An 18,853-nucleotide genomic window follows, 5' to 3' on the forward strand; every position below is an offset into this window, starting at 1 on the left:
TTTTCACTTGACACTGATGTATAAAGTAGAAAAAACTGTGCCTTTTCTGCTGCTGTCAGAAGCATATTTTTCCTGGAAAGAAGTGTAATTTCCAGAGAATTATAGAATATCCTGAATTGGAAAGAACCCACAAGGACCATCAAAGATCTGCTACATTGACAAAAGCTGAACATATTTTTTTCCATGTGGAATTTAATCTAACCACCATACTGCAACAGGAGACACAAACAGCTACATCAGCTGTTGTACCTGGACTGTAATGACTTGAGGAATTTTATGACATCTTACCTTCAGCTTGGATAGGAGGAATTCATGATCTTGAAGTAGTTTTTTAGTCTCATCTTGATTGCTGCCAATTTCTAATATATTTGGTGTTGATTCAGCTAGCTGAAGCTTCACCCATTTTCCACACTGTAATAAGCAAATAATTACAGCCTTCAGAAAACACAAGGTTTCCTTCATTTATTTACTCACACGGATTCCCAGCTCACAAGTACTTTCCATAGTCATAGGAGCACAGGGACCATACACACAAGGAAGTCACAGAGAATACAGTACAAACTTCATCTGAAACATGTAACAAAACCCCAGACTAGTGTTATCCAGATGATGTTCCAATATTGATTTTGCCCATGAAGAGTAAAACCATCAGAATGAGCCAAAATTTTTGTCTGACTCATCTCCCCTTTTAGCTGAAGATGACACAGTTATGTGAATTTAGTGGGAGAGTGGGGCAAGCAGAAGTAACAAATGTATTACAGAAGATGCAAAAAACCATCCTCAGATCTTATTTCTATTGCATGGGTCCAGTGTACCTCTACAGTGAATACATGGAACAAGACATTGCACAGGTAACAGCAGGGACACTGAACAGCCTTTGGGACAGGGACCAAAGGATGCCGATAAGGACTGAAGCTGTAATGTCACTGGAAGCTAGCATGCTTCCTTCCACAGCACAGAGAGGGAAAGTGGCTTCACCATCAATTTGAGTCTCCTTGCAATGATATTACTCCCCTGCAACAGCAGATGGACTCACAGGAAGGGTGAAAACTAACCTCAAAAACCTTTCCCACAACTGAGGTAAGCCATCCTAAATAACCACCTGAATTAGGTGACAACTCAACCCATTATCACCTTATTCTGCATTACAAACATACTCTAATGGCTGAGGCTAGCACGTTTTCCAGGTTGCCTGGAGAATGAAAATCAAACTGCCAATAAATTCCAGCTGGGATTCATTACTAACATCTAGATTTTCTCCCACTGCCCAATTCCACACAACTGAAGGTGTGGAATCCAACTTACAAGACAGGCCTTTCCATACTTATAAACACAACTGTATGTACACAAAGGCTTACTGAAACATGTGGGATGGTGGATTCACAGCTTTCAAAAAATAACTACTCATTTTTAAGTTTAGCTCTTTTTTTTTTTCCCCAGAAAATACTTCATCTGTGGAGTTTGTACACTTACTGTGTAAAATTATTACTTAGTACAGGTTAAAGTAACTCAAGGAGGCTGAACTGCAATCACCATGCTTTAAACACATTATGCCACTCTTCATTTAACTCTTTTTAAACAGAGTAAAAGGAATTCCTTCCAAGACCCTACATATTTTGACCAAAATCTATTGTATTGGAAAAAGCCACCAAGAGTAATTGTGAACAGAAACAAGTGCTAATTTGCAAGAAAAGCCTATTAGACATTGAATAACCAAATGGCCTTGCTGTACCGTTTCATGCTAACTCCTCATTTGCAGAGAATATTTAAAAGCATTAATGACGGAGAAGCAGAAGGACGAGAGCAGCCGTGGCAGCAGTTGGTGCCTTACCTTCAGCACAGCTATAACAATGCTGGCATCCCCAGCCTGCACAGCAACTGAGCTCACTGTTGTTGTAGAAGGCTTCTGCTCCGAGCTGGCTTCATCTGACATGGTGTTTCACAAGGGGACTGCATACATCAAAGCAGGCTTGAGACACTCTGAGGGTCCACTGCTCATTGCAGAAAGCACCGGAGTCGCTTGGATTCATTCAGCGAAACGGCTCAGCTAACACTGATTAGTCTGCCAAAAGGAAAGAACAGGAGGTTAAAAATAGACAGCTCCATTGAGTTTATCATTCTTGAGAGAGATTTGACACACCCCTAGTTTGGTAGCATTTAAGCTGCCTGTTCTTTTTTGTCACCATCTGAAGTGTGAAGGGCTTCTTCCATGGCCATCGCCTGACATCGGTTAACCAAATTTTAAAAAGTTCTCAAATTAAAACAGCTAGGAAAAAAAAATTCCATTGATTCTCTAGTGACAAACCCAGTGTTACGAGGTTTCAAACATGCAACCATCAAATCTACATTTTCACATTATACCAGTAAAATACTTTTTCACTAGCTACTGAAAATATATGTTCAATATGATTCTCCTGCTGAATCAAACTCTTTAAACAGGATGAGCATGTATATATATATCAAATGCTAAATCAAAAGAAGGGATTTTTAATCCAAAAATACTTAAAGGTATAGTGACCATAACAATCAGAGAAGGAAACCAAGCACTTTGAATCCTTAAGGGATATTTTATTTCTAAGATTAAGATAATTTACTCACTTCTCAATTTAATCTTAAATGTTTCTAGAGTCTTCATTTTGTTCTAAACGAGCATAAGGGAGACCTCTTTAATAGCTGCTTAAACACTGCTTACGTTTTTTATTCAATGTGGGGAATTATAGACACCTTTAGATTACAATTGGTTTGACATATTAATTTTATTGCCATTAGTCCAGAGCATGCCACAAGTAGCCCACACTATGGGACAGCAGCTGCTGGGTTTCCTTCCACAGAACAGCTGAGAAAGTGACACTGGTGTTTAGGCTTGCAGGTCACTCTGGAAAAACAATTCCACCCAAGAAACTACATGCATAAGTCTCCCCTAAGCATCTGCTTGTTTGGTTTGTTTAAAAATATGTAACATTTAAACATTACCTTTTTATATAAACTAGATTTCTAATTACATACAAGAACATGCACACCTGCAATGGAATCAAGATCTAGAAGCAAATTCTAAAATAGTTTGGATTAGAAGAAACTTAAGGTAGTTATAAGGAATTTCAATTTATGTATCAAGGTAGGATTTTTCTTTTTGTTTGTTCATTTCTCCCTCCCTCCAATTATTGGCAGATTTGATTCTTAATTTGAGCACCACCTTCAAGCCATGAATTTCAAACAGGATATGAAGAAGCCCTTTATTGTGGTTTGTGCTGAACAAAATGAGCTTGGCAAAGCAAAATCCATCCCTTGTGTCAAAACACAACCATGAACCCTCAAACTGCCAACCAAGGAACAAGTATCACACAACTTTCTGAAACACTTTCTAACACCTGTAAGAGACCCAGGGACCCTGCCACTGAAATATTAGTCACATCTCCTTGGGATTTGTATGCATTCCTGTAATAAGTATGCTGAACAAAAATGTGATAATTAATCCCAACACAAAACCTGGGAGACAGAAGTCCTAAAGAAAACATCAGGATTGAAACATAAGAGAGCCCTATTTTGGTTTGAATGGAAGATAGGTCCATTCTACAAATCCTGCTAAATACTCAGCTTTCAAAAAAACATTCCTGAAGACAAGCAAGTTTGGATTTTTTACCCTGCAGGCAGGACTGCACTTGGAGGACAAACAGCACCTGGCTGTTGGAAAAACTAATTAGGAAAACACAGGCAAACCTCTTTTTACTCTTACAAAAGGAGTTACAAACCAATTTTGGTATTATGTCCTTGAGCTTTTGTTCTCTCAGAAGAGCATTCTAAGTGTATTTTTTCATGGCACAAGTTGGGCCAATCCATCATCTCCCTGGGGTAGCCAGACATAAGAGCTGTTTTTCACTCAAGTTAAATGAGGTATCATTTTTCATAGTGCTGACAGCTGGAAATAAGGGAAAAATGCCACACTCAAGAAGTTGACTATAAGCAAATTTGGTAACAACCGAGACAAGTGACTCAGAATGTCTGATAACAAATGTATGGATATTGTATTTATTCATCTTATGCTAAGCATAGAAGATAGAGACAGAGAAACATCAGGATAGTGGCAGAGAAAAGTTATCATGGAATCAAAACATCTTAGAACATAACCCTGGGAGAAATAAAACAGATTTTGGCATTGCACGATGAGCAGTTTCAGCTGTGTCCAAGGGAGCAAAATTTAACAAGCATGCCTTTCTCTGTCTTGTTTACTTATCTCTCTGTTCTTCTGAAACAAACAAAAATCCTGGTAGTAGCCAAAGGAAGATGGGCTATTTGTGTCAGGAGAGAGAAGTATTTTCCCTTTGCTACTGCTGTGTGAAAGAAGAAAATGACAAGAAGAAAGAAACATTCACCAGCTGTCCACAGGAAACAACAAAACTGAACAAAGGAACAAAGAAAACAATCTCAGGAAAACAGAAAAAAAGATCAAGTCTCTCTCGTGTAAAAAATGTCATCTGAAACAACTGTATGTAAAAAGGATTTGAGAGGTAAATATGATAAATTCCACTTCATTTTAACACATAGGGTGTCCAATCCACAGGTTTTTCTCTTGTATAGCAAGCAAAGTATGCTAATAACAGTTTTGATAGTGATACATAGAAAAAGGCTCTGACTTTAAGTTTCTGTTGAGAGCTTTTAAGCTACTGATGCACTATGAAAATGCCTCTGGGAGAGACAAAGCTCACTCCCTGCAGCCTCAAAGACACAAGGTGCTTCACTTTGGTTTGTAAATGTAGTAAGTCTCCTCTTTCTTCCCTGTCTCAAATCTGGGAGAAGAGGCATACACAGCAAAGAAGGGAAGGAAGCATCCCTCAGACTTCTGGGCTTCATGAGGCTTCCAAAAAGGTGCTGCCAGTAAACACTGCTTCCACAGCCCCACCTGAAACAGGGACAAAGACATCAGGCCTCGCCAAGACTCTGCTTGTTCCTTTTTACTGGTTCCTCTGGTCTTACCTTTTGAGTAGGGACCATTTCCAGATGTCATCAGGAATGAGGCATGAAAGCCAGCAGCCTTGCAAGCCCCCATGCTCATAAAACAGCATGGAGGTCATCAAGGGTGAGCACTGAGCAAAAGATGGGTTTTCCTCCTGGAAGAGGCCTCTTTACCCTAAACTGGTGGAATAAGTTTCTAGGGTGACAAACTGGTTGAAATTCTGACCCATTATTCCTAAAACCCAAACCCAAGAATGATGAAAACCATCCAGGCAGCAGTCAGGGGACACAGGAATGAAGCAGAGGTCCGGCAGTACCTGGAGGCCTGTGGGGAGCAGTAACTTGGAATATCACCTCTTTCTTTACTCTGAGGGGGAAAGTCTTCTCGCAGAGAGCTGCCCTGGAGAGAAGGTTGACAGGAAGCAGAAGGGAATTATATTCTTGTATATTCCCATTCTACCAGTGCATCACCCCTAACAAAAACTTCTCTACTCTTTCTTCATCACCTGTCCTGAATACACTTCATACCGCACTAAGAAATCAGCATGAAAAGAAAAAGCTGCCCAAAAAGCTACCCCAAAAACACCATCACACAAAGCAGAGAAACTGCCAAAAGGAAAGTTATCCCTGTCACACTGAACATCTCTGGGAAAGAAAATAAAGCAACACTGCTAACTGTAAAACCAGCAGTCTATCAGAGATTAAGAAACCAGCAAACATCTTAACACTGCTAATTTAGTGCAATGGTAAGAGCAAAAATCATTATTTGTTTGCTTCCAAGGACAACAACTTTTTAAAAAAAACATACAGTAATAGACACGGGGAGCAATGACAGCTGAAACATTTCAGTCCATTGGTCATCAATTTATCATGTTCCACTCTTTCATCCTGAAGCTTTCTCTTCCCTGTATCCCTCTTTATGGATCTAGAGGATTTCCACAAAGTATACATGCTATTTGTGCCTAGAACCTGTAAATAAGAAATAGTACCTAAATCTCTATTATTTATTGAATGATAGAAAAATCCAGCAAATTTAACTAGGGTTAAATGTCACGTCAGCCTTCACATTAATTTTAAGAAAGCTCATATAACCTTTAAATTTAGAATTCCAGATTCTAATTGTTATATAAAAAGCCACCATTCTTTCTAGCATCTGTTATTCAAAAAATTGTCTTCCAGTTCTTTACTAGTCTTATATACAAGATAAAGAGGTATACAGCACATAGGGACTGCTTACATTTTTATTCATTAGGCTTGAATTCTAGAAGAGGGTTTAACTGCCCTGTTTTCAGAAATACAGAAACAATAATAATAAATAATCAATAATAATACATTATTATATATAATAATAATTATAAATAATAACAATAACAATAAACAATTAAGCTTGGCAGAAATGCACTCATCTAATCTGCTTTCTTCATATCTTGTTATCCTAGCACATTATTCACAATGGGCAGCATAAAAAACTAAGGTGTTGGATTCTCCACTTAAGAACCCCTGCAGCAAAACAAATTTCTTGTTCTGAGACTGGATAACACATCAGTGTTTTCAGAAAGAAGTTCCTTCCCTTGTTAAAACTAACCTCATGCAAAAAAAAGAAATTCCTTCAGATTTTTTACTAGCAGATAACCTTGAGGTATTTTGATACAATGATAAACTAGAGGAAGAGGATAAAAAGTACTTTGAGGAAAGGAAAAGAAAGAGAGGGGAATGTGGGCTCCTGTAGTAATTCTGAAGCCATTGACAGCTCTGAGTGATTAACAGCTGTATCTCAAAGTCAAGCTCTCTGAACAGATTTCTTAAAATTGAAAGACATTAGTAACTTGCTATCATAATTTTTAGCAAGTTTAATTTGATTTTGCTATCACAGACAATAAAAAATACAAGCTGGATTTACACCTTTCCTCAAAGTGATATCTAGAGGAAAGACATAAGAAGTGACTTGATGATTGTTCAAGTGTACATGTAATGGCAAAATATAGACAGTGAAAATTTTAACTTTTGAATGGGGTAAAAAAAAAAAATCAAACAAAACAGAAAACAATTCACAAGTGTTCACAGTTGCAAAGGGATCATGTCTTATTCTGTCTCATGTTCCAGGTGAAGACATCAGCACATCTTCTTAAGTTTACTGCAGAAATGGCAGTGAAGCTCTCCAGCTTCCACAGAATCAGCTGGTGAACAGACTTACCCCATCAGCGCCCCTGGAGAAGCTCAACATTTCTGTGTCACTGGGTGTTGTCCAAACCAAATGCTGCACAGCCTATGGAGCTGTACCCTGCTAAATGCAAAGTGAAGCCCTTTTAGCAGCTCACAGGTGGCATGTGCACAAGTCAGCCCAGTTGAAAGGTTGTCAAGCAAGACGGTGGCCCAGGGTACTCAGCTCTGTCAGGAGGGTGAAGAGACATTTGAGGGTTCATTAGTCCGTTGTTGAGGCTCCAGCAGCAGCAGCAGAAAGAGGAGAGTTTATTATACAGGATTACTGTGTTCCCTTGCCCATGCATGTAAGGAAAGCCAACAGGACTTTTGTTACTGAATTCCTTGGGAGCATTTGAAATTCCTTCCTGGTGTGGTGTGTTAGCACAGTGGAGTATGCACTCTGCACCAAATATAGATGTGAGACAGGCTACTTGTTCTCTCTGTAAAGAAGGAAGATTAAGATACAGATTGGTAATCGACATTGAGCTCTCAGGGCAGCTACAAACTACCACTAATAAGGTAACTTTAGGGCACTTTGGCCCCATGTCCCTACTTTCTGTGTTTAACTTGCATTTACATTTCAGCTGTATTAAAAAACTATTTCAGTTTAATTTTTTTCAATGTTTATACATAAATACAGATGTATGTACTAAATTTGCAAAATAAAAACATTATTTAAAATCACTCAGACTGTTCAGAATTCAAGCAGAGTAACTGAGTTTTTAGGACCATCTTTTAAAAGTGAAAAGTCTCTGTTCAGACCTATGAAACATAATTAGCCAGCAGCTGCAAAAAGATCAGTATGAGCCATTCAGTTAACAGGGGATTAATTAAATAGATACAATTATGCAAACCACACCAAACCACAAAAGCCATATTGTTCCTATTGTCTGGAAAAGTTGAGTTACACAACTTCCAGAAGGCTAAATTTAGAACATGTACACAAATATGTTTCCCAGACATACTTGTAATAGAACATTACTTCACACCTCTGATATTTATCCAGAAAAGAAATATTCAGCAGGGCAGTTGAATTTTAGGTGTTAGAGAACCATGAGGCTTTAAAGACCTTTTAAAAAAATGTCATTTATTAGTGGGATTATAAATAGCGTGCTTTATTTTGTTTTAAAAGGTAAGTCCATCCTGCATAAAACTGCTACTTGAAGGTTGACACTGCTGAGGATTCCTCTGTATGTTCTGGCCACACATTGCCCTCTTCCAGACCCTGATACCTCAAACAGGGATCCTGCCTGTCCCTTTCAGGTAAGTACCGAATGGTGTCACATACTTAGGAGAGGCTATCTTGGCATTCCATCTCCACCCACCCCAGTTTATTTGCCTGGAGCTCTGTTAAACAATGGTGCTTACCCAATGTACAAGGAGTGTGGCTGCAGGGTATGAAGATCCTCCCTCCATCCTCCCAGATTAGGTGACTCCTCACTCTATGAAGGCTAGCATATAACACTTCAGAATTCAAGACCCACATAAATCTATGAAGCATTGCATACAATTAAAAAAATAACAAAAGAAACGCCCCCCACCGGCCCCGTGACTCAGTACTGTTTAAACACCAAAGAGGAGAGAAGAGGGATTTATGTGTTCCAGAGCCATTGTTTGCCATCCATAACAAAAACACCATCACCAAGAGTAGGTGATTTGTTCCTTGTTCTGGGTGCTCATATTGCTTTGGATTTGAGTGCTGCTCTCTGCAGCAGCAGGTGGGTTCTCCTCTCCTCTTGAACCTCTCTTCACCTGCAAAAGGAGAGGTTCAAGGGACAGAAACTCAGGACCAGGACTTTATATAGATCAATGTTCTTCATGCTGCTTCCAAGGGACACCATGGTGAGTGAGCTGCCTGCATGACAGTGTGTACTACAAGACACCATGGTGTACTCCTGTGGGGACATTATCTGGAATTAATGTATGCTTATCCTAGTGGAAAACTTTAGGAAAGCCCTGAAATGTTTTTAGATTTTTTTTTTTTAATACCCTGGAGTGGCTTTTCTTATGGTCTAACTATGCAAAAAAGCTCTGAGCATGGGAAGTTTTTGAATGCAGGTTGATGTCATGTTCATATCATTAGGACAACATTACCTTCTCTGTGTCATAGCTGGTGTTTTTGATTCCTTCTTCCAGAACCTGAAAAGTGAGGTGTTCTCCTCCCTTCTTCTGAGGGTTTGAACTTGCTCTGTAGGTCTTGGTTACTGGGAAGTTGTCATCTCCTACTGCTCTGTGCCTGCTTGGGTGGATGAGGTATCATAGGGATGCTGTCTTCTTGGGTAAGAAGTAGCAGCAAGAATGAGAGATGAGAAGCTCTCATTTTTATCATTCAAGCTTCAGCTTGTGTTTGAAACACTACTCAGCAAGTGGCAGTGTCCTTCAAACTCATAATGGGCCATCAGTTATCTTTGCCCATGCTTGTTAATCCAGTGTATCCTCACAGCTGGGCCTCTACTCTTCCAGGAATTATTCCTTCCCCACACACAAATCCACAAGAATGCAAGGTGTTTTTTTCCCATGAGAGAGGGCTCAATAGTTTATGAACTAGGACCGTAAGGAATAGAGAACCCTGTTAACTTGGTGTTCTGCACATTTGGCTCACTTGGGCACCAGGACTGGGTATCCTACACAGAGTAGGACCTGGACAAGTGTACTTAAACAAGAGACTGCTACAGGAGGATTCATGTCACACTCAGGGTCCTGAAGGGATTGATTTCAAAAGCATAGCAGCCCATGCTCCCAGGCCAGAGACAGCTGTCACTTTTCCACACCACTGCACCCAGTGCTGTAATACCACCAGAAGACTCCCTTCCCCAGAGATATGCACAGAACATCACAACCTTTACCTGGCTGCAGCAGTGGTCTGCCAGCATGTCCTTGTTGGATTTGTCTGTAGATTCCAGGGACAAGAACCCTGGATCAGCTCCGGAAGGGACACACTCCTTTGGCACCTCCCATGCTGTGATCCCAGATCTGAAAGCCCATCTTGGCAGGGCATTTCCAGCTGACAGGCTGTTCAGGCTCCATATACAGGTTATGTGGATGTAATGCTGCATTCCTATGCTTTGCCACATGTCCAGAATGTTTCTCTCAGGGCAAAAGTATTCTGTGAAACATACATTCTGTGAAACATAGTATAATTTACTTTTGACCACTTCATCTGATTTCTCAAACCAGCTGTTTCTGAAATATCAGTCCTCTAGTGAACTCTGCAGTCACTCCTCAATTAAGGATCCCCATTGCTTAATTACCTTGGATTTCACACTGGAAAACAGACTTGCCTGGGATAATAATCACCATCTTAGTTTGAAAAAAGGACAAAAATTGAGATTTAATGGTATGGTGGATACAAGATGTGATGATTTCACATTGTGGAGACAAAGGGCAGGCAAATATTATAGTTGAAATTTCCAGTCAGAAATAAAACTGCACTTGGCTCCCTCTATATATTATGGGATTGGGGAAGAGAGGAGAGGAAATACCAAACCAACTACAACTGTAAACTTTTTGCATCTTTCAAATGGCACAAAGATTCTTGCTTTGTTTTTAACCTTAACTCAATTTCAGTGTTAGAATTCAGGAGGCAGAGTCCTGTGGCATACATGCTCAAGCATCCCTTGCCTGATGTTATGGCCTGAGAACAGTTCTGTGCTCTCACTGACAGTAATAACATTGCTAGGATGCTGAGATAAAACTCTCATATTGCAGAATAACTTCCAGATTGAGGCTTTGACTGGCCATATTGAAAATTCATGGACATTTTTACGGAAAGTTTACAGGAGAATTGTGGTCACTGCTGTGCAGAAGGTTTTGCTCCAGTCTGCTCCTGTCCTCTAACCTGCAACTGACTATAATCAGCATGTTACATTGAGGCCATGAAGTAAAAGAGGTGTATATCAAGAAAGTTTAAAATAATAACAATTGTAATTGTAATTTGCTAATGTAATTTCAAATCTCCACTGTTTCATATTTGTCTATATTTGCACTGGTTGTTTAAAATCATGCAATATGTTTTACAGTACTGAGATTTTAAAAAAATTCTTAAGTAATCCTGTCAAGTTGCATGATGGAATATTAGACTTTTTTATAGTTATGCAGTTCCTGTGGGCTATTTCCTTAGCTAAATCAAATTTATTTTGTAACTATTTCACTGCCTCCATTTTTTAATTCACAGAGCCTGAATTCATCATAAGGGTTTCCAGGAGAGGGCTGAAAGACTGAAATCCACATTTTAATGAGGACTCCCAGAATTTGGCCTAAATTACCAGACACTTTTGAGGAGTCCTCTTTCTTCTTTACATTACATGCAAGTCTTTTCAGAAGAAGAGACAGATGTACTGTAAGTCATGCCTTGTCAGTGCAGCAGAATCTGCAGTAACCATGTTTCAGAACCTTGCTTTCAGTATTCCCAGGACAAAAAAACCCATGCAAGAGTACTTGTGGGCTGTGCATCTTTTTTGTCTACTTGATCTGATATTTGATAATTATCCTGTAACTAAACTCCTTTCTCTATGTTAGTTCTCACTGTGTGAATATTCCTTCCTTTTGCAGGTTGATTAACTGACTTCAAAGGATGAGCTTAATCTTCCAAAATATTAAAGGCTACCTACTGAAACCAAAAGACTTTTATAAATATTTTCACTGTATGTGAAACACACCATTCACAAAATGGTTTTCCCACCTTTCTTTTTTTGCTTGCTACTGCTCTTCAGGTCTCACTATTATATATAGGGGAAAACCCCATCATCTCAGTGTTCTAAGATTAAAATTATTTCATCTGTGCTTTTTATATCCTCCGTATGTGTGCATGATTTTCATGACTATAACGTCTTGCCACTCCTTCATATTGATGAGGTTTCCTTTCTAGCAACATTGTGAAGAGGGGAATGCAGCTGCCACCCCCTCCCAACACACACTGGCAGTACCAACAAATTCATCCCAGAAGTAAATCCTCTTTGGAAACAATGAAGAAATTCTTTACATGTCTGTTGGATCACTCTTTGATGAAACTGCTGCTGAAGAAGAGAGTTTAGTGGTATAGACATGTGGACATACCTCTGATAAAATCCAGAAGACAAAGCAATACCTAGAAAGGAGGTAACAGCTAACAGTAAATACAAAATACTCCAATAGTTTACATTTCTTCCACCTGCAGGAACAAATGCCCTGCTTCTTCATGTGTGGCTGGTTCTGCAGAGGCAATGCACCATGAAATGATGCCTGCAAACAGCAGCTACCTAACAAATTGGCCACATGCGATGAGTGGAAATAAAATCCAACAAGGCTCATTGAACTACGGCTCGCTGCAGCCTTTTGATGCCATTTCAAGTAAAGCACTAATATTAACCCTGGCTTACATGTCACAAATTACTGTGTTCCTTTGGATACATTAGTCCTGGGGAGGAGGAGAGGAGGAAGGCCATGCTCTGAGAGGCACCGAGTGATATAAAGCAGACAATGGGCATCACATTCACATCATCACCACTGATATGTGGAGTGGCACTCAAATGTGTTGAATACATTGCACAATCCTCACCCTGCTGAGCCCAGCTTGCAGCTATGTACCCTGCAATAGAGGCACACAGAGCTGTATACAAGGGCTGAGAAAAAAGAACAGGCTGCTCTTAGTACCAGTTTAGAATATGGCTTGTTCCCAAGTCTCTGAAAGTCAGACTTGTATCACACAATCATATTAAATATCAAGTAACCATGCTTTAAGGCTTGCCTCTGAAAATGACTGAGACGCCATGAAAGCTACTCTCGCTCCTAGTAGTCTAAAAACCTTAAGGGGAGAATGGCATGTTAAAAGATGCTTATCACACATAAATCCTGGCACAATATTTGAGAAAAACATTTTACTAGAGAGCAACAACCCACTGGAACTCTGCAGCCTCTTATCCTGTGAGGCACAAGAATCATGAGCAATCCTGGCACACCTGGAAATTCAGCAATGACAGTGGGAATATGTTGTCACCCAGCATCTGCAACTCATGCTAGGAAAATGAACATGGGAAGCAGAAATCCCAAAATTGAGATGGCAACTCATTCACTGCAGACCAAGCACAACATAGTGAACCATGCCTGAAAATGACACCTTTGAAATTAACACACTGACTACTCCTGCCAAAATGGAGAACACTAACAAATTAAAATCAGAGTTTTGATAGGTATTCATTCGTGCTTCATTCTGATACAGTGTCTCAAGTTACAGGTCTTCTCTCAGTTCCTCCAATAGTCTATTCTTAGAGCTAAGATGAGCTTTCCTCTCCACTTTACTTTCATAATTTACAGATTATTAGAATTAACATTTGGTGTAAAGTCTAGGAAAAGGCTCAAGAGTTTCTAAGTCCCAACCTATAAACATTTATATCCATTCAAATGGAGCCAGCGATTCTCAGAACTTGACTGAAGTCTCAGGGCTCTTCTACCATGAGCTGTCACAGCCTTATTCCAAGCACAAAACACATCTACACAGCTGCCCAAGCATCTTCCTGTGTGTGCTCTAGGACCTACAGCTACCATGAAACCTTTTCACTATTTTCTAATCCACCTAATGTATGTTGCCTTCTGACAGTGACAGCATTGTACAAGACTGGGATTTGTCCCATAGGGAGCCTCAGAAGAGCCAAGTTTATTTATATGTCACAAGTGGCCACAATGTCTTAGCAGGATGTGCAAAGGAATCGGTCATCTGGGCCATGAACAGTCAGTGACATGGTTTGCTATAGGAGTTTGACACACAATCTAGGGCTAAATATGCCTTCTCTAACACAGAGCTTCACTTTCTGAGTATTAGAAAGTAGGGGTGCTTACATTAGGTCCACTCAAACATTTTAAGCACAGATGTATGAGCTTAGTAAATCAATAGGATATCTTACATAGCTTGCAGCATTCCCCCCCTTTATATACAAATCCAATTAAGAGGTGCATTAAGAGGTTTCCCAACAGCAACTTGCATCAGTGGTGTCTGATAGCAATTATCAGCTAGCTGCTGGTGGAAAAGCTAAAAGGCTTCCTAATATGTAAAAAATATATATTTAACACTTTAAAATGATAAAAATGCATAATAATTTAAAATTAAGTTTTTAAGCATAATTACTTTGAAACGCATTTTGTCTGTTAGTTACCTGTGCACAAAAAGGTGTCTTCTCCTTGGCATGCAGTAATCACAGCACATTTGATGTTTCAAAGTTGTCATTAAACTGCCAATGAAACTGCATTAGTATTTAAAAACCGTGGTTTATCTGCACTAAAAAGAATGTAAATTATCTGCACACAATTTAAATTATTTGCTAACACAACCAATTGTTTCCACTTCTTTCAATATATCACAAAATTATACCAAATAAAGTTTCCTTCACTTTTCTTCAGGATTCAAAAGTCAAAAAAGAGCAGGGCTAACATTCTTTGGCCTATAAACTGTAAATATCATTAGTACCTGCAAAATTAGCTGAACTTTTCTCATTGAACTGAAATTAAAATGGGTATTTTCACTTTTCTTCATAATGTTTTCCAATATATTTCCTCAGCACATAAGAAATTTTAAGAAAGCATTTTTTTTAACAAGAGGTATTTATCTCCTGACTCAGCCTTCCTCTTGTCTGTGTTATATTCCCATAATTTTTGTGGTAATAGAGACCCATGTAAACTAAAGTCAACAGACAGGAAAAGAGAAGGCTGTTACATTAATTTTCCTTGCTATTTTGAGCTCAAGTGTCACTGGTGCTTTAAATACACTAAAAACCTTTTAATATATCCTGTTTCTATTCATTCTTGTATCAACATAACTAAAATTTCAGTCACACAAGCATCTATTTTGATGAGTATCTTTGATATGTAACATGTTGTGTTCCATTTTCACAGAATCAGATGTATTCTCTCTCACAAGTTCCTTCAGAAATTCATGTTCCAAATTAATCTTGGAATCACAAAAAATGGTCCTAAAATACCCTGTGTTTGGGAGATCTGTATAAAGGGACCCAACAGAAGTGTGAAACCAATGTCCTTCTTCTGTGGTTATTTAGTCTTACCTGTATTTCCACACAGTAAACCTAAATGAAAAATATCTTGAAGTACTCCTTGAGTCCATAGCATTGCAGAAAATATGCAATTAGATTTTTAATAGAATTTTCAATGAAGATGCAGTCTTGACAGGAATCGGTCACTATTTAACTGAAGGAAACTCAAGTGGGATGCCTGTGGAAATCAAAATTTAAAAATGGTATCACATAATAATTTCCTAACACCTGATTTTGATCCTGCAGAAGGAACTCTGCAATTGCCTGCACTATTACACATCAGGAAATTGTGGAAATGGCACACTATGGAAGACTCAATCTACTGAGACTCGCAGTGACTCTGCAAGGAACTACAAATAGAGGAGCTGCTTGGCTATTTGCCTTTTTATTTCAGAGTACATCAGTTCTCCACCAACCTGGAAAATATGGTATCTCTCCAAAGAGATAATTAATTAATTAATTACTTGGAACCATGTTATGCAAATCCAGATACTCAAACCGTTTGTGGCTGTGCAGCTCACATTCAGGTACTTTTGCAGCTATTACATACGTATGGATTTTTATTCTGTATGTTTCAATAAATTTTTAAAATAGATATTTTTTAAAACCAGAACAGAAATCTAACAACCTAGTATTTTTACAGTCTTAACTCCCTTTTTACCAATACAAAAATCTGTAGAGATACTAAGTCAATCCTTCAGAAGTTAGGAATTACCAAACCTTTGCTTTCATCAATTTCTCAGCATTTTACCTTCAGAACTATTAGAGAATTTAGACTGTAGCTCCAAAAGCTTTCCTTTTTCCTCCTCCTTAATAATATCCTTAAACAAATTAAAATTATCCTGTAGAAAGAATTCAGAAAAGTAGAGGCTATTATAACACCATCACCTGTGATAACTTTTGCAGAAAGCCCATGACAACCTCACTTTGTGATCATGACCTACTGACACTTTTTTTACTGTGATGGAAAAAAATGTTCCCCTCACCTTTCTGTCAGCTGGCACTGATATCCTTGGCCAACAGGATGGAACAAGAAGTGCTATATGATCCTGCTCTGCACACAGCACTTCTCCACCCACTGCTGCACCTCCAGAGTGGCTTTATTTGAATACTGAATCAGTCAGTCCCACAAAGCTATAGAAGTCCATGGTCCAAATCTATTTCTTTTCCAAGAAAAATGTAACCCTATTAATCCTACTGAACGCAATATAAAGTTAAGTGGAGAAAAGCACCTAACATTTTTATGGACACTAATACAACAATGCACACACATTTTACAATAAAAGAGCTTGTAGGTATAAGCATTTTCTATGGCTGTCAGTCTGCACAACTGATCCATCCCTAGGAAAACAGGATGGCATGTACTGAGTCGATCACCTTTCCATTCACTGTCACAAAACTGCACACTCAGGATTACATTACCATCAAGAGCAACAAATAGTCATCATAGTTTTAAACATTTCAAATACATCCAAATTTAGCAAACAGGAACACAGAAAATCTCAGTGCTCATTTCATTACCATGAACAGAACTGACTCCATCACTTCCAAGTCATTAGTTGTAATGTACTGAGGGGTGTAACAATTACAATCCTTCCCTTTCTGTGGTTATCTCCCCAGCTCACTCCTTGCAGCACTGCACGTGATCTCTCTTTAAAAAACCTGAAACACATTTGCATCTTTTGGAATTCCATTGTTTGAATTATTTTTGCAACCAAAAATGGCAGAGGAAAAGCTGCAAGTAGAGCCACCTTTCTTTTCACAGTAGTAAATGCACAGACAAGTAACAATGGATTACTTGAGCAGAGGGTTTTTTGCTTTTTAGTAAGTCTGTATCTCATTGACTTTGATGGCTATTAAAGGTTGCTTAGTTCTAAAGGTTCAGTACCAAGTACAACCACAGAGGATAGAGTAAGAGTAAAGACCAGCACAGAAATCCCCCTCTCAGTTAGTTACATTCAAAAGCAGTATTAACAGAAAACATTTATTCCATTGTTTCAGTAAGCTAGGAAGCCCTTTGCCAGACACTTGATTTGCCTAAAGGCAAGGAATTCCACAGGAAGACAGCCGAAAGGCAGAGCAAAAGCTGGCACAGCCCAAGATGCTGTACTGGAGACTCAGAGTCAACAAGGTGAAAGTCAGGATCCACTGGCCCCTAGGAATGTCAAAGGACAGATAAGAGCAGTATCAAGATTGGACTACACACACTGAGCCAAAATTAACATCAGGGTTACTGGGGTGAGCAGTCATCAGTCCCAAGTTGTGCATGCAGCTGTCACAGGAATGAGTGAAGAGCTTCTGATACTGCCCTGGGTTTGCATACAGCAATAAGACCCTAAACATAGTAAAAAAATAAAATTAAATTTAAAAAATCCTAAAATAAAATAAAACCCTGAAAATAATTTACAGTGTTTGTAATACTTGCTTACTCTAATATTTTAATGAGATTTTATACTGCAGACCATTATTTACTGTAAGCAGATTCAATTTACAAATGCTGCAGAACTGGAGAGAGGGTGCTTATTAATAACCACATTAATTTACTTACATGTTTGCACTTTATATTAAATATATGCATACTTTTCTTGTTTTGGTTATTTCTAAATGAATTTATATCCTCCAAATACTAGCTGTAATAACATCAGCTTTCCCAAATGCAATCAAACAACAAAATTAAATTTGAAAAGACTGTATCAAAAAAGTCTCTTCATAAACAAGGTCTGTAAAACTTCAGTTAGTTCTAAACTAGTATTAAAGTAACATTTTAACATTGCATTAAGTACATTAAAAAAATTATATTTCCTCTGCCAAAACACCCTAAGAGGAAAAATACCTTTATCACTGGATTTATAGGAAAGCTGTTAATTTGAAATTAATGGATTTTTTAAAATAAATGGCTTGATTTGAAGCATAGTTTTCCTCTGGAAAAAAGGCATAAAACTGAAAAAAGTAAATACAGTATTTGAGACAGATCCATCAGGAAAATCTGCAGAGTAATAGCAAAGCCTGTAGGAAGAAAGCATTATCTTTACTGTGAGCAAAGTATAGTGAGATAACAGTTCTCAAACTTACAGTCGTTTGCTCCACACAGAATACTCTAAATGGTCAGATCCCACACCATCTTCCAAAAATATAATAATTGATGTATCCAGATTGCATCCTGAAGATTAAAAAGTTAACCAAGCCATGTACACTGCTGATTTGGTTTTAATCTAATTCCCTTCTCTGAATAAATTTCATTTTATTACTAATCTCATGGTTTTAAGTTATGAACCTCATGTTAATTTCTTTCATTACATGAAAACCTTTAACCGCAAAGGTACCAACAGGGATATTCACATTATTCAGGATTCTCCATTCAAAGAGAAACAAAGGACTTAGAAACAAAGCACAGGAGACGTACCAGTCTTACAAGGGAACAAAACTGTGATTAATATAACACTGACTTATGCAAATACCATCTTACTTTTGTGAAAGTACTGCTACCAGGAAGAAAGAAAAAAATAGCCAGGACTTTCATATCCATTGAATAATATTCAAGAGCGGTTCCCTTATAGCTACAATGTATTTAATAAGAAAAATTATACAGACTTTCTAAATATATTGGGGGAGTAATTATTTTTACTACCATTTATCTTAAAAATGTAACATAAATAATATTTGGAAATACAGACCAGAACAAA

At 38.3% G+C, this 18,853-nt stretch overlaps 1 protein-coding gene across 3 annotated transcripts in view; it reads right to left on the reverse strand.

The window, feature by feature from the left end:
• The window catches only part of CCDC141 (coiled-coil domain containing 141), a 56,135-nt gene extending 54,202 nt beyond the window's left edge, over positions 1-1,933 (reverse strand). For all 3 annotated transcript variants that reach the window (XM_077784829.1, XM_077784827.1, XM_077784828.1), the window contains exons 1-2: positions 1,832-1,933; positions 289-411 (exon numbers count right to left, since the gene is read on the reverse strand). In XM_077784829.1, the coding sequence (XP_077640955.1) occupies positions 289-411; positions 1,832-1,933 (225 nt within the window). The remainder of the gene's footprint in view (positions 1-288; positions 412-1,831) is intronic.
• Positions 1,934-18,853: the final 16,920 nt, after the last annotated feature.

Source organism: Lonchura striata, chromosome 8 (genome assembly GCF_046129695.1).
Source record: "Lonchura striata isolate bLonStr1 chromosome 8, bLonStr1.mat, whole genome shotgun sequence".
Taxonomy (NCBI): Eukaryota; Metazoa; Chordata; class Aves; order Passeriformes; family Estrildidae; genus Lonchura; species Lonchura striata.